This window comes from Hippocampus guttulatus, chromosome 16, assembly GCF_054856545.1.
Source record: "Hippocampus guttulatus isolate MCC_2025c chromosome 16, RoL_Hgut_1.0, whole genome shotgun sequence".
NCBI lineage: Eukaryota > Metazoa > Chordata > Actinopteri > Syngnathiformes > Syngnathidae > Hippocampus > Hippocampus guttulatus.
The window spans coordinates 3,982,053-3,996,264 of NC_141276.1; the positions used below are offsets into that span (position 1 = coordinate 3,982,053).

Genomic DNA, 14,212 nt, shown 5'->3' on the forward strand with positions numbered 1-14,212 from the left:
ACTATGAATGCTATGGTATGTTTATTGAGGAGAAAGGGATCAACCTTACAAGCCCTGATTTTAAAGTTTCACTCTACTGAGAGGTCAGGAGGGAGTGATGTGGTTAATTTCTAAATGAGCCGAGGAAATGCAAAAGGAGGAGTCAGCTTCAGAAAGACCCAAACAAAAAGAAAAAAGCTCAAGCCTTTCACTCATGTTTTAATATCAACTTCTGAAATGTTCCTCTTTGGCAGCCCTGATGTTTTGTCCATTTTACTCCAGCCCTTTGTCGAGTACTCATTAACCTCAAGGCAGCCGTGAATGAACAAGCGCTCTCCTCCACAGATGTGAATGAATTAATGATTAAAAAAAAAAGAGCTAACTCAAGTGAAAAATGTGGGAAAACATTGGGCTTCGCTGTAGATTGAAGACTGTTATGGCAGATTAGTTTCAATCTGCATTTTTTTAGGTCCTGCGTTCACTGTGTAATGGATGCAAGAGTATTGAAACTTACTATGTGCTAAAACATATGAAAAATACGATGTAAATAAGATTATATTAAAAGAAATTACATTAAAAATGTCCTTGGGTTGTGTGATTAATTGTTCTGCTTTTTAAAGATTTGTAAATTAAAATTTAAAATTTTTTTTTTTTTAATTTCCCCAGTGTGGGACAAATAAAGGATATCTTAAGCGTCAAGATTTTTTTTGTGGTGCCCATTTAACACTTTTTTATGATTCCATGAAGGGAAAAATAACGCATTTAACAATGATCATTTTATTATTCCACTAAGAGGAAAATGGTGCAAACAAAACCTCACGACGCAATCACGTTTTGTAAATTACAGTCCGATATTACAAAGGAAGACATTTCAAAAACTATTAATATATTCAAGGCCGAGACTTCACTTTGGAGAGAGAAGTGGTTTTCAAATTAAGTATTTGAAGACAAGTGACAACAGGCGACGCGATCGCTGGATTTAGAAAGATTTTGATCAGTCAATTTCCACTGAACTGTGTGAATGATGGATGGATATCATAATCGAATAGCCATTAAACTAATAAGTGTGCTGATGCTAAATACACCGTGAGCTTTGCGGAAGCAATTGTGCACATTGTTCCAAAATTCGGAGAGCCACAAATGATTGAGGACTACATTTACCAGGACGCCATTACTGTCACCAGGCTTTGTACGTATGACGTCACTCACTTCCCCTATGCTCTTGTTTTTGCTGCTTGTTTGGCTTTTCCGCGTTCTATCAGTCCACAAAGAAGACCGTTGGCATTGACATTCCAGCAAGAAGCAGCGGTATTGTCATGTTTTGTTATCTTTCTAACCAACGCTTTGATCCTATACAGCACGTGCGTGGTTTGAGACACTGTTGTGAATACTAATTTGGAAGTCCCCTAACTAGTTACCCTACTGGCTAGCTCGCTGGTTAGCTGGGCTAATTAACGTTAGCTTAGCTGTCCGCGTTGCTTTTCCCTGTCTTTAAACTTAATTTTCGCGAAAATAATCGATTGTTTTATTTATGTGTGTTTTTTTTTCACGGCGGCTCCCTCCACGCACGGATGCTATTAGAACGTTAGCGCTAATGTCAGCAGATCGCCAATTTGAATTCATATTTCACTCTTGTCAGCTGGACATCGTAGTAGCTTTGATAGTCATTTCTGGTTTATCGTACAACATGGACAGATCTTAGAACTTAAGCGTTAGTCTTTGTCTTATAAGTGCCAGCCTCCGCAGGTCACGTTGCTTGGGTTCTGATCGCATCATCTTACTAATGATGAACATTCGTCAAGATAGGAATTTTGTAAGTGACGCCAATTCCCGAGTGACGAATCACTTCCTGTAAGATAAACCAACGGAAAACATATACCGGCGTTACGGACTCATGATGTCACGCATCGGTATCAACGTCTTGTCAGAATTACTCGATGGTGTGTCTGTCTCCACCAGTCCATGTGTGACGTGCGGTCTTAAACTACTGCTACAAATATTTCCTCTTTTTCCCATTTCAGTCGTTATAACATACACTTTGTTTTGGACCAAGTACATCTACTGTATGAATAATAAAGTGTCTGTATGACTGACCATCCATCCATCCTCACAACTGTGAACAAATGATTAGCATGTCGGCCGAACAGTTACATTATTTAAATTTGGGGTCCTCCAGTTTCCTCCTTCCTCCAAAACCATGCATATTATGAAGCATACATTAGACCAAAATTACCAGACAGCTATATCCTGTTTTATACAGTCATGTTATTTATCTTATCACCATGAGAATATCCATCATTGTAATAATATGGTAATTGGAGTATGTTACTAGTGACATTTTTAACAAGTAACTGCATCGGAAAACTATGTGAAAGTAACCCTCCCAACCATGTACTGTACTTGAACTGCTTTGTGCGTTCTAGATGGTGTAATCAAGCAGCAACTGTCTACCAGACAATTTAAGGGGCTGGCCAATTGTGTATCATCATGGCAGATGGATGCAGTGATGACGATGTCATTCACCTGGCAAGTTTCAACATCCACCGAAGTCAAGGTAAATAGGCCCAAAACATTTGAAGCAAACGGAAAGAAAAATCGGACTTCCTCATGACATTTTGCTTCAAAATTGCCTATCCAGCATGTCTAACAATGTCAATGAACGGGTTTGTTTAGGCTCCAGCGGCCGTCAGAGGGAGCTGATCACCATTTCTGATGACTCTGATGAGGAAACTGTGACTTTGGTACCTCGCAGTCCTGTATTAGTTCCAGATGACGATGCTGCTGGAGATGATGATGTCAGCATACTAGAGGTAAGTGAGAAACAATTCTTTCTTCAAGGAGAAACTCAACCCAGGATGTCAAAACTTGGTTGCATTTTAAGTGTGCATATTTTCTTGTCGGTTTATCATTAATATTGGCTCAAGTCAGTATAATTATTGAAATGTTAACTTTTTTGCAACCTCCTTTTCCCAGCCACGAGCTCCTACGCGCAGACATGTAATACGACCGGCGGCAAAGTGGAGTGGGACCTCGCAAAACCTTAGCAAAGTCGGTGCAAATTCCGGGGGTCTTATGAGGGACCCGTTTGCCCCCTCCACCTCCAGAGACGCTATTGCGCACACATCTGCAGTTCACGCATTTGTACTCACACAAGCAAACCCATTAACAAACTCCCAGCAGCCACAAACTGGGATGCCACAAGAGATAAAGGTGGAGGCCCGAGTCGATTCTTCGACTCAAACTCAATCTACCTCCGTACTCGCTCCAGCTGTCACACAAGGTGCAGAGCACCTTCAGCCTAGCACATTTGGACCGGCTTGCTCCACGGGACAATTATTAGCTCGGCCACAGCCAAGCACGTCACACTGTGTTGTTTCAAAGACACTTCCTGCCTCCACGACGTCTCAAGAAAGGGCATGTCAAAGTACCAGCGTTCAAGACAATCCTCAGGCAAGCACTTCGTCTGCAGACCCGCAGCCTAAAGCCAGCACATCGACGCAATTTCAGCCTAGCGGGTCAGCGAAACTAGTAGCCCAGCTTCTCCAGGAGAAGACGTTGAACGGAGCCTTCGCTTTGATCACGCAGCCTCAGCAACAGAACAAAGCCCAGACGACCCCCCAGCCTGTCCTGCATCCCATGGGCGGGAATCTTCCGCAGATTGAACCCCACCCCCTTGCCCAGGCTCCAGCCCAGACTCCGGCCCAGGCACCCCCGACCCATCGAGTGGCACCTAGAATCCAGTCTGCAGTGCTTATAGCTGCAGCCCCTCAGAGGCTGGGACCTCCAGAGGCGGGCCACCAAATTATGCTCGGCAGCCAGGCAGCTGGGAAGGCCGGGTTCAATCCTCGGCCACTGGGTGGCACCTCGAGTGCGTTTCCGCAAGCCCACATCAACGAGAATTTAAACCACCCTGCTGGGCCAGCTCCAGCTCCAGCAGCTTCGGTTCCCCACAACAGTATACAGATGCATCAGAATCTGGATCTCGGCCCAAACCCAGAGAGGGTGAACCCAGTCCCCGGTCTGGTCGCCTTCCCTCCCGATCCTGAAGATTTTCCCAGAATAGAGGATGCCAGGCCTGGTCCATCCGAGCCGCATGAGAGGTTGGAGCTGCAGCAGCACATCAGAACCCTCATTCGTGGTGTCGTAAGTAATAACGGACGCCTCTTTAGTTGTCATTTTCTCTGTCATTCAAATGGCCTAATTTTTTTTTTGTTCTCTCTCTCTCTTTCTCTCTCTCCCTCCCTCATTCTCTCTCTCTCTCAAGTTGGATCTCTTTCCAAATGTCCAAGAAGCTTATGTAGCAGAACTGATCCGAACAAATAATGTGGAAGACCTGAATGTGTAAGTCTGCGGCTCTGAAGTGATTTGCTGTTCTGCAAAATGTGAGAACGCAGTCTACGGAGAACATTTGTCATTTGTATTATTTTCGCGGCTGCTTCCACTGTTTCACAAATATTGTCTGGCAGCTACTACTGCAAGATCATCCTTGCGTCTGACTATAAGTTGCGTAGGGTGCACAGTCATGTTTACATGCACTTTTCCTCTGTATGTGTGTTTTGTTTTTTGTTTTTTGTTTAAGTATCTGTAACCTGCTGTTGGAGAATCCAGAATATCCAAAGACAGAGGCTGCTGCAGCCACAGTAGCTCCCACCAGCATCTTACTGGAGTCTGGAGACAGTAACACGGAGGTAACTGTGCCTCTGTATACAAGTAATCGGGTCTCTGAACGTGGTCCTGCTGCACCTGCAAACAGGCTAATTTCAAGAAGGCAAGAATTTTGCGTACCAAGTACGCTGTGCGCTATATAAAAAGACCTGGGAACTCTTTTGCTCTTTTGAATTGTGAAAAAAAAATCCTATGGCCCATTGAAACACTACAAAGTACACTGTAACAAAACACCCAAACCTAATCGCGGTGATTATAATCTGATGTATTTTTAACATGATGTATCTTTTCAGGTAACGGAGGATCTGTTTGATTACGACAAGCTGGGCCCGGTCGGTCCGGAGACAATGACACAGGCCGCCGACTTGCTCATGTCAGACTTCCGGATGATCAGTTGTCAAGACATCAAATGGGCCCTCAATGCCCTCAAAGGACACTATGCAATCACACGCAAGGTGCTTATTGTTTAGCACCCCCGTCCGTTTCTTGCTCCCAAATTTTACTGCGAAAAAAATAAAAGTTACCATTAAGTCACTCTTATTCTTCCAAAAGCCAGGAGGTTAAATGTTTTGTCTTTGTTAAGGAATACAACAAAAAAATTGATTTGATGGAGGATGTACTCACATTTTTGTTTTGTGGCCTCATAAAAGCAAGTTTTATCAACAAGGCTTCAAGTTTTGTATGTGTAAATGTATGTGATACTCTGAATTGGTGAGTGTAAGATCAGCGTTCTCTCTCCCTCACTCCGTCTTAGGCCTTATTTGAAGCTCTGAAAAAGGTTCAAGAATCAGGCGACTCCTCAGGAAAGCGACGACGAAGCAGAATGTCCACTGTACGCTGCTACATCGATTTCCATTTTGAGCACGGTGAGGGAAAAAAGTGTGTGTGTGTGTGTGTGTGTGTGTGTGTGCGCGCGCGTCTGCGTGAATTGATTTCAAAGCATAATTTTTTTTTGCGCCTTAATAAATTGGATTGTCATATTATTAAAATCTATTAAAATTGGCTTGATGATTTGAAACCGTAGTGTGTGATATATACAGTACATATATTAAAAAAAGAAAGAAATCGGGTGGTGGGGGGAGGGCAAATAATTTTTCATGGCGCTGTATCAGGGAACTTTCCCTCTCTGTGCTGCAGGTCAGGTGAAGTTTGAAAAGAGGATGTACTTTTTGGAAAAAGGCCGACGCTACTGCAGGACGTACAGCAACTTGGAAGCTTCTTTACAAAAGGAGCTTACCTTCTTCCAACAGAAAGCCAAGGAATGGGCCGAGGTATTCTCATACACATTTGTTTTTGTAGTTTGAAACGTGATTCGAGATCTTTTCTTTTTGTTGTCCTCTTTCCAGCATGAGGACTTCCTCCTGGCGCTGCAAGTCAATGAAGATGAATATAAGAAAGTAGGGTTTTTTTTGTTTCATCTTAGTTCCGTAGAAAGAGAAGTACATTTGCTGATAATTCCTGAAGATTCTTTTGACTTGACCTGTGACTTTGCAACCTTAAAGTTACATGCCTGCATCAGTGAGTGCTGATCGTTTGTCCAGGATGGCCAGCTGATTGAGTGCGGCTGTTGCTACGGAGAGTTTGCCTTTGAGAAAATGACACAGTGTTCGGACGGCCACTTGCTCTGTAAAGAGTGCCTCGTCAGATATGCGCAAGAAGCCGTGTTTGGCTCTGGAAAGGTGCGTCCTTCATGCCGAGAAAAAAATTGTGAGGAGGGTTGACAGGAACTACCTGTACATGCATGTCACAGTGGAATACAACCCGTAACTGAAGTAAATAAGATAATAAGATAAGATATCCTTTATTTGTCCCACACTGGGGAAATTTACAGCCTCCAGCAGCAAGAATGTGGGTAGAAAGAAGAAAAAACAAACAAACACCGTTCAATTAAGTGCAATATAAATACAAAAGGGATAAATCGCAGTGCTATTTACAATTGTTAAATAATGGCCAATTCCAGTCATCTTTTTTTTTTCTATTTTACTGAAATGATGTTGACAGCGTTCCTAAAAATGCCACACTTGTCTAATTGTGTCGAAGTAGTTTTAGTCTCTCATTTTTGTTGAGTGTAGACAACAGACTCTCTTGTCTCAACTTCCTCTTTCAATGGCAAACGAATTCCCAAATCCTTTTCAGTCTACGGGGGGAAAAAAAATAAAGACATTTGTTTAGCTGCAGTTCGAAGTCTTCTCCGATACTTTTGGATGAGAGTGTCGAATTTAGTTTGTCTTAGTAAATGCGACTGTCTGTGATCACTGGAAAATCATTTAAAAAAGTATGTCAGATTAACGGCGTTGGAGTTATTCCCTGTTGTAGCAATTTACAAATTGCTGTTGCTGAGCAATAATAACATTTGAACATTCTTATTGTGGAATTTGATGTGTGTGTGTAGTTGTACATATATATATACAGGTATATATATATATATATTTTTTTAAATTACTTCAATGACTTTGTGTACGTGTATGCATTCTCTTGGCAGTCAGAGCTAAGCTGCATGGAGTCGGACTGCCTTTGCTCGTACCCGGTCTGCGAACTGGAGAAAGTCCTACCAGAAAACATCCTTTGCAAATACTACGAGAGGCAGGCGGAGGAGGCCGTCGCCGCCACCTGCGCGGATGAACTCGTAAGGTAAGAGTGACGTCAGTGCGCCTTTGTTGTCGTCCCACGTGAATGGGGCTTTTGCGATGGCAACACTACTTTGTTTTAATTCAGCTCGTGCTGGGGAACCTTACATCATGTTTTGAGTAGATACCTAACAGTCCTCTCACTCCCCCCCCCCCCCCCCCCCCCCGTCCCTAGGTGTCCCTTCTGCAACTTTCCAGCCTTGCTGGACAAAGACATGTATCTCTTTAGCTGCCCCAATCCTCGCTGCCGCAAGGTCAGTCCTTTTTCAACTTTCGAAATGAAGTCGGAGACGACGTGAATGTTTTGGTCCGCTCTGAACAAACGTACCGACAGTGAGAGGTCCAACAAGAATAACGATGGGGGAAGAGGTCAACCAATGTGTGAGAGCAAGGATTGATGGGCAACAAATGGCTCCACCTGGAGAGGTCGCCGCCTCTTATCACTGCCTCCCCCCGCTGTCTGAGGAATGCTGGGGCGGGGGCAATGCAATTCGGTTTCTCAATCACCTTTATCTGGATCAAACGCGCACGTGGCCCCCCTTGTTGCAACTGTCTCTAGACAAGCGCTGCATTTCAACATAGACGTCCGTGAAAAAGTACTTGCCCACTTCCTGATTTCTGTGTTCTTTACATATTTCATACCTAGCAGCCCTCTCACTTTCACCACACACAAAACTTTCAGTTCTTCAAACCAATTTTAATATTGCACCAAGACAATCATTCGGGGGGACAAAAAGCAGTTTCCAAATGCCAATTGAATTATTAAGGCACAAAAAAAAAATCCAAACCTACTTGTCCCGATGTGAACAAATAATTGCTCCCTGAAACTTGGCAGCAAAAACTGAAAAGTGTTTGCGACAATGTGAGCTTTTTTTTTCTCTCCAGGGAATGCAAATCGGCTCTACAATAATGAGTATATTTTATTGTCCGTATCGACTTCTTCCTGATGGTGTATTAGCCATTACAGAAACCATCACACAGCTTCTGGTGTGTAATTTGTCTATTTTCTCCAGTGTGTCCTGGCACTCCGGCTTCCCCAAAGCGTGCTTGTCGGCGTAATTAAAGACAATTTCATTTTCCATAGGTCTGAATGTGAATAGTCGGTTTTTTGTTTTTTTCCTCCGACATATGCCAGGTGACCAATCCTTTGCCCAAAGTCACACGGGGGTCGGTTGCGGCTCACCCAAGACAATCAGTATAGAAAATGTATGGATGAAAAAGTACCGTGTGCGCGGGTAATCCTAACGCAGTTTCGCCTTTGAAGCCGTAGGTGGAGCCCTTTACTTTTTGAGAACAACGCGTGCTCATTGCACAGCTGCACATCATTTCAGCAAAGGCACACACACCCAACATCCTTTAGTCAGGGTAGTGTGCTTCATGTGCAGCAGCTGCTAATGGTAGTCACAACATTTGTTTAAAATGTTCTCTTTGGAGCAGATTGGCTGAAAAGGCGATGGCTATTTGTTTGCGGGCATTTTGCGAAAACCTCATATGAATTCAACTTCCATTGTTAGTTGGTAGTTTACTTTGTTGAGTACGATTCTTTTATTTCTTTATTTTGCCGCATTTCATCCTGAGTCATTGCCGAGCAGCTCCACGGTTTGCTTGGGCAGTGACCAGGGCGGGGCCTCATTATGTAATTGACACACTTCGACAAAACCCGCCCCCTTTTTTTCCCCCTTTCCCCGATGCTTCAGCATTGGCAAGGCGCTCTCTCCGCACCCCTCCGCCGGTTTCCCATTGGCCGAGAGCACTTCCTCTTCGATTTCAAATGTGCCGCACATCAAGTTTGACCCACATTCTCCTCCCCTCCGTCCCGCCCTCCCCTAATGTGATCCACATGTGCTTATGAGCACATCTGAACAAGCTGGTTCCTGGCCCGCGTAGAATTTCTCCACGGCAAATGTAGGCCAGTGGAAATTTGTCTTTGCCTGACAACCGCTGCACATTCGCAGTCACGTCACTGCACTTTCAAATGCATCATCATCATCGTTGAAATCTCAGTGGCGACCGAGAGCGTCTGGTGTCATGGCACAATGCAGACCCCCACCCCCATCGCAACCTCGGCTATAGGGCTTGCACCACCTTAAAAGGTAACGTGCAGACAAAAGAGCCAAAGAAATGGAGGGGAAAAGGCATGCTATGAATGAAGGAGTGGCGACCCTCAGGGGATGGCGTGTCATGGCAGGTTAGCACGGGAGGGACGGAAGCTGGGGAGCGGCACAAGCTGAGGCTTGAGAGAACCGACGTGGGCCGCATTGTAAATTGTGAGCAGCTATGCTTTCTGGTAAACGTTGAACAGTAGGGGGCAATGGTTAACCACACACACACACACACACACACTCTTATCCTCACCCCCCTTTGTTAGCCACCCTTTTTTGTCAAAGTACATTTCTGCAGCATGTCATATTTTAATGTAATTCTCAGACCGTTTAAAACGCATCACTTAAAATGTGTTCTTTTTTTGGTCAATAATCTTTACGTTGGTCAAAGCGTGAACCGCAAACTGCCCTCTAAAGTCTGAGCAGTTTAATCTGAGGCCATCCTCAAGTGCATCTCTCCTCTGCATAGCCGCATGCCATCTTAAATTTTCCTGCCCCCCCGCGCCTTCTGTCCTCCATCTGACCTTGGCTGAAAGAGCACATGCACGCAATTCCCTCCTCCCAGCCAGTCATCAAGGTAGATGAGCGATGACATAAATATTGATGATGCCTGCCTCCACTTAGCTATGGATTAGCATTAGCTTAAGCATGCGCACGGAATGATGCTCTGCAGGCTGGAGCTGAAGCTCAGAGGATGGATTTGCAGTTTCTAGGCAACCGTGCACTTGGTAAAAGGGCAAATCCCGCCCCACGTGTGCACACCGCAGGGCCACACCTTGCGGTGTCTGCAGTGCAGACTGATATTTTTTTTCTCTGGTTTACGTCCAAATGAAAAAACATTTCCGATTCAAATTCAACAATTGGATTTTTTTTTTTGTGTGTGTGTCTCGCCGTGTAGGAAAGCTGTCGAAAGTGCCACGTGCAATGGAAGCTGCATGTGGGGAAGACGTGCGAGCAAGTCCTGGAGAAAGACGAGATCCACATGAGGGTGCTAATGTAAGTGGGAACCCACGGATCACGTATGGGGGGGGGGGACAACCCTCTTCAGTCCTTTTAATCCTCCATCCTTTCCCCTCGACAAGCCAAAGAGGATGCTGGGTAAATTGCTCTGTTTCCCAGACAACACTCCAGGAAGCCGGCTGTTTCCCGTGGGCCCGCCAGGCCGAACTTCCTGTTTTGAGCCATTGAGCAGCTCTTCCTACTTCCTGGTGATGACAGAGACAGGAAGTGGCCTGGTAGAAACATCTGCGGATCGATTTGATTCCTAGCGCCAGACAACAAATTTCAGCACACTCACGTTACGACTTATCTGAGGCTCCAACGGAGGCTAATGCCGTTATTAGTCTTCCAAACACATTTTGTGGGTTGGACAAACGGCAGGAGGCATACCTCGGCTCTATCAACAAAGCAGAGTGAACTGTCAAGGAGCAAAGGGCGGCAAATGTGCAAAAGTGGCTCGCTCACAGACAGTTTCCGAAACGGGCCAGTGAAAGATTTACTTGGTTGTTTAATTTCATACTTGATGGAAAAGCTAACCTCTTCCCATTGATCAAAAAAGAAAAATGGAACTTACTCTTGCAAATTACAGAAAGCAGACCACTGCCTGTCACTCCAGAAGGAGGAAAGCACTACAACATGCCAAGAGATTGCAACTTGGATTGAAACAATCTCTCACTCTTCCCTTTGTTGCTTTTTGTTTGTCTTTTTTAACGCTTTCGTGTCCTCTTGCGCTCACTCAGTGAAGAGCGCATGACGGCCGCCCGGGTGAGGAAGTGCGTCAAGTGCGGCACGGGCCTGGTCAAGTCGGAGGGCTGCAACCGCATGTCGTGTCGCTGCGGCGGCTACATGTGCTACCTCTGCCGAAAGCCCATCACCGGATACAACCACTTCTGCCAGCACGCTCGCTCGCCAGGCGCTCCCTGCCGCCACTGCCGCAAGTGTTCCCTCTGGACCGACCCCACGGTACATACACACGCGCACAGAGTATATTTTTGCCGACTGTGAATTACGTCACTGGTTCCCAATTAGCCGGCCACGGACCGTTAGGTACAGGGCCGCGCAGAGGAGATGAATGTTCTAAAAATCAGCCCCTGCGTCAGCATACAACGAACCCGCGTTTATCGTTCCAGACTTGTGCGCTTGGCCTTCGAATCCCTTCTGTTCGCGGACATCATGTCCCCGCACCTAAATTGTGCGCAAACACCCCCACGCACTTTGACCCAGACCATCTGGCCCCTGTGGAGGCCCACAGTGACCTGGCTCCAATACCGCTGGCAACCAACGGTAGCAATTAGCACCCGTGCTGCTTGTTGTTAAGGCGGAGCCAAAAAATGCCCAAAATACTTGGCGAGAGAAAACAGAGATGCTTTTTTGCTTTGAAGTGTGTTAAGATAAGATAAGAAAACCTTTATTAGTCTCGCAATGGAGCCATCTTGACTTCAAACTGTTGGGCTCTTTTCAAACTTTAGTGATAATTAATACACTCAGAGTGGGATTAGTTCTTGGCAATAGCGTTTTATGCTCTTGTCGTCTTAAATTTACCAATTTCAGCTAGGGCTGGGTGATGAATTATATCAATGAATTTGAATTTGTTGGACAGTTTTCTGTATTTAATATTTTTTAGTGTGCATTTTTTATTTATTTTTGGTGGGGACAATGCTTCATTTTATCTCAGATTTTTGGGGGGTTTAGTATTGAGGGTTTTTTTTGTTTTCTTTTTAATGGGTGTTTGTTGAGTGCAAGTGTTACTGTCAAGTCAATGTACCCCGTTCCACACAAATCAGAGGTGGAGCAGCCTACCGAAACAAATTCGTTTCACTTTAGAAGGAAACTGTAAAGATGTGGCTCACTCGCTAACATCGCGCTTGTATCTTGGCGTGTTCCTGCAGCAAGATGACGAGCGGAACATTCAGGAGATCCAGAAGGAGGGAGAAGTGCAGCTGAATAAGAAGTTTGCAGGTAAGCTTGTCTGCGATTTGCCAGGGGCAACCGAGACCCTCGGTCACTCACTCACCCACCAACCCGGTTTCTTCTTGGCTCAGATCAATTGGGAAAGAGAGTCGGCCCGCCCCCGGAGGACGTCCAAGAGAGCAAGCGTCCTCATGTGGATCCGCCTCCCGAAAACCCCCCTCCCCCGGCTCCCCGTCACCCCCAAGCGGTGCAGGCTCCCCTCTTCGTGCCCCCTCACGCCCATTACCCTCCCGGCCTGCCGCAAGGCCAGATGTACATGATCAACCCGTTACCCCCGGCGCCCTACGTGCCGCCTCTGCCAAACTTGCTCCCTTTGAACAACAATAACCACCATCACCACCACAATCGTCATGCTGACCAGCACCCTCTAAATCTGAACATGATTGACATGCCCATGCACTACGGGCCCGCCCACCGCTACTTCAGGCCTTTATAACACTTACACAAGGTAACTGTCAGCTGCATTCACCCTCTCTACAGATCCACTTCCTGTTTTCGGAGCCTCTTTTTTGTTTGTTTGTTTAAATGAACGTTTTCTTGGTGCGCCCGCTTTCCGGCAACCTTGATCCGACGTTAGTCCTTTTGCGTTTGCCCGAAGGAACGCATAAGTAACTGAACGACATCTGAAGAGATACACGCTCGCACTCGGCCTTCTCACACTGAACCATGGACGCCGGCTTGTGTTTTTCGCATATGTTTACAACAATAACAAAAAGTTCTGAAATCATTGTTCAATTTCCAGTTTATAAGTAAGTTTTCTGGCTAAAAAAAAAAAGTTGAGCATATGTCTGCCGCAATGTGTTTTTCTAATAAAGTTTTCTGCCCACGTTTAAATTTTTGTCAGACAAGTCTTTAACTCATTCAGTACCAGCCAATTCTGGACCAAGTCTTAAAAGACGTTTAAAAACATCTTTGGGAGTGAATGAGTTAATTTTTGTGATTCTTCCTGTATTTGTGTGAATTTTCTCCAGATACTCTTACAATCAAAATGCGATGGTCTTTTTCAACATTTACATTCTCGACGCATACATGATTTGCTTTATTTAAAGATGTTTAAGAAGAAGCGTGAAACCATTTTACAATGTTCTGCAGTCATGAAATGTAATTTGTGTTTGGGAATTCTGGGTTTGATTTGCCCCCCATAGAGAGATTACCCACTGACCCACTGTCTCACCATTTGAGAGCGAGAGAGGGAAAATAGTTAACTTCGCCTGCTCTAAATGGCCAACGACCATGACATCCACATCAAATTCACAATTTCCGTTATATCAAGAGAAAAAAATGAAACTTCCTACTTAACATCCGAACCAATTTTTTAAATGTGAGAGACAACACACGACAATGAAAAAGAAAAAAAAACGGGCAAATGTGTCATCATTGTTATTATAGCACAAAAGTGGGAGAGAAAACAAAAATGTTGCGTTCATATTTTTGTGATGTACAAAAGTAGACAGTAAAAAGGAATATCGGTTCAATGCAGGACCTGTTTTGATCAATTGGCACGATGAGGATGAAATCCATGTTAAAAAAAATTAAACAATTTAGGTAATTATAATATTCGTGGAAATAATAACAGTAGCTATACAAATGGCAATAATATATAGTTACGCTAATAATAAGATATCCTTTATTTGTCCCACACTGGGGAAATTTACAGCCTCCATAATAAAATCATTTTCAGAAAATAATAAATGATCTGTGCTTACATCTAGATTCATACTGAACAAAAATATAAATATTGCAACTTTGTTCCCATTTTTCATGAGCTGAACGCAAAGATCAAAGACATTTTTATGCACACAAAAGACACATTTTTCTCAAATGTTGGAGACAAAATAAAGGTGAAAGTGAGTCCAGGGTCCAGTCAAT

At 44.5% G+C, this 14,212-nt stretch overlaps 1 protein-coding gene across 1 annotated transcript; it reads left to right on the top strand.

Annotated features, from left to right (window-relative positions):
• Positions 1 to 1,166: 1,166 nt before the first annotated feature.
• Positions 1,167 to 13,177, top strand: rnf216 (ring finger protein 216). Its single transcript, XM_086133398.1, has 17 exons — positions 1,167 to 1,287; positions 2,403 to 2,533; positions 2,653 to 2,789; positions 2,953 to 4,122; positions 4,244 to 4,320; positions 4,559 to 4,667; positions 4,938 to 5,099; positions 5,399 to 5,510; positions 5,782 to 5,915; positions 5,991 to 6,041; positions 6,186 to 6,323; positions 7,127 to 7,275; positions 7,447 to 7,525; positions 10,272 to 10,369; positions 11,113 to 11,335; positions 12,262 to 12,331; positions 12,415 to 13,177. The coding sequence occupies exons 2-17, from the start codon at positions 2,467 to 2,469 to the stop codon at positions 12,777 to 12,779; spliced, it is 3,141 nt and encodes a 1,046-aa protein (XP_085989524.1). The 5' UTR covers positions 1,167 to 1,287; positions 2,403 to 2,466; the 3' UTR covers positions 12,780 to 13,177.
• Positions 13,178 to 14,212: the final 1,035 nt, after the last annotated feature.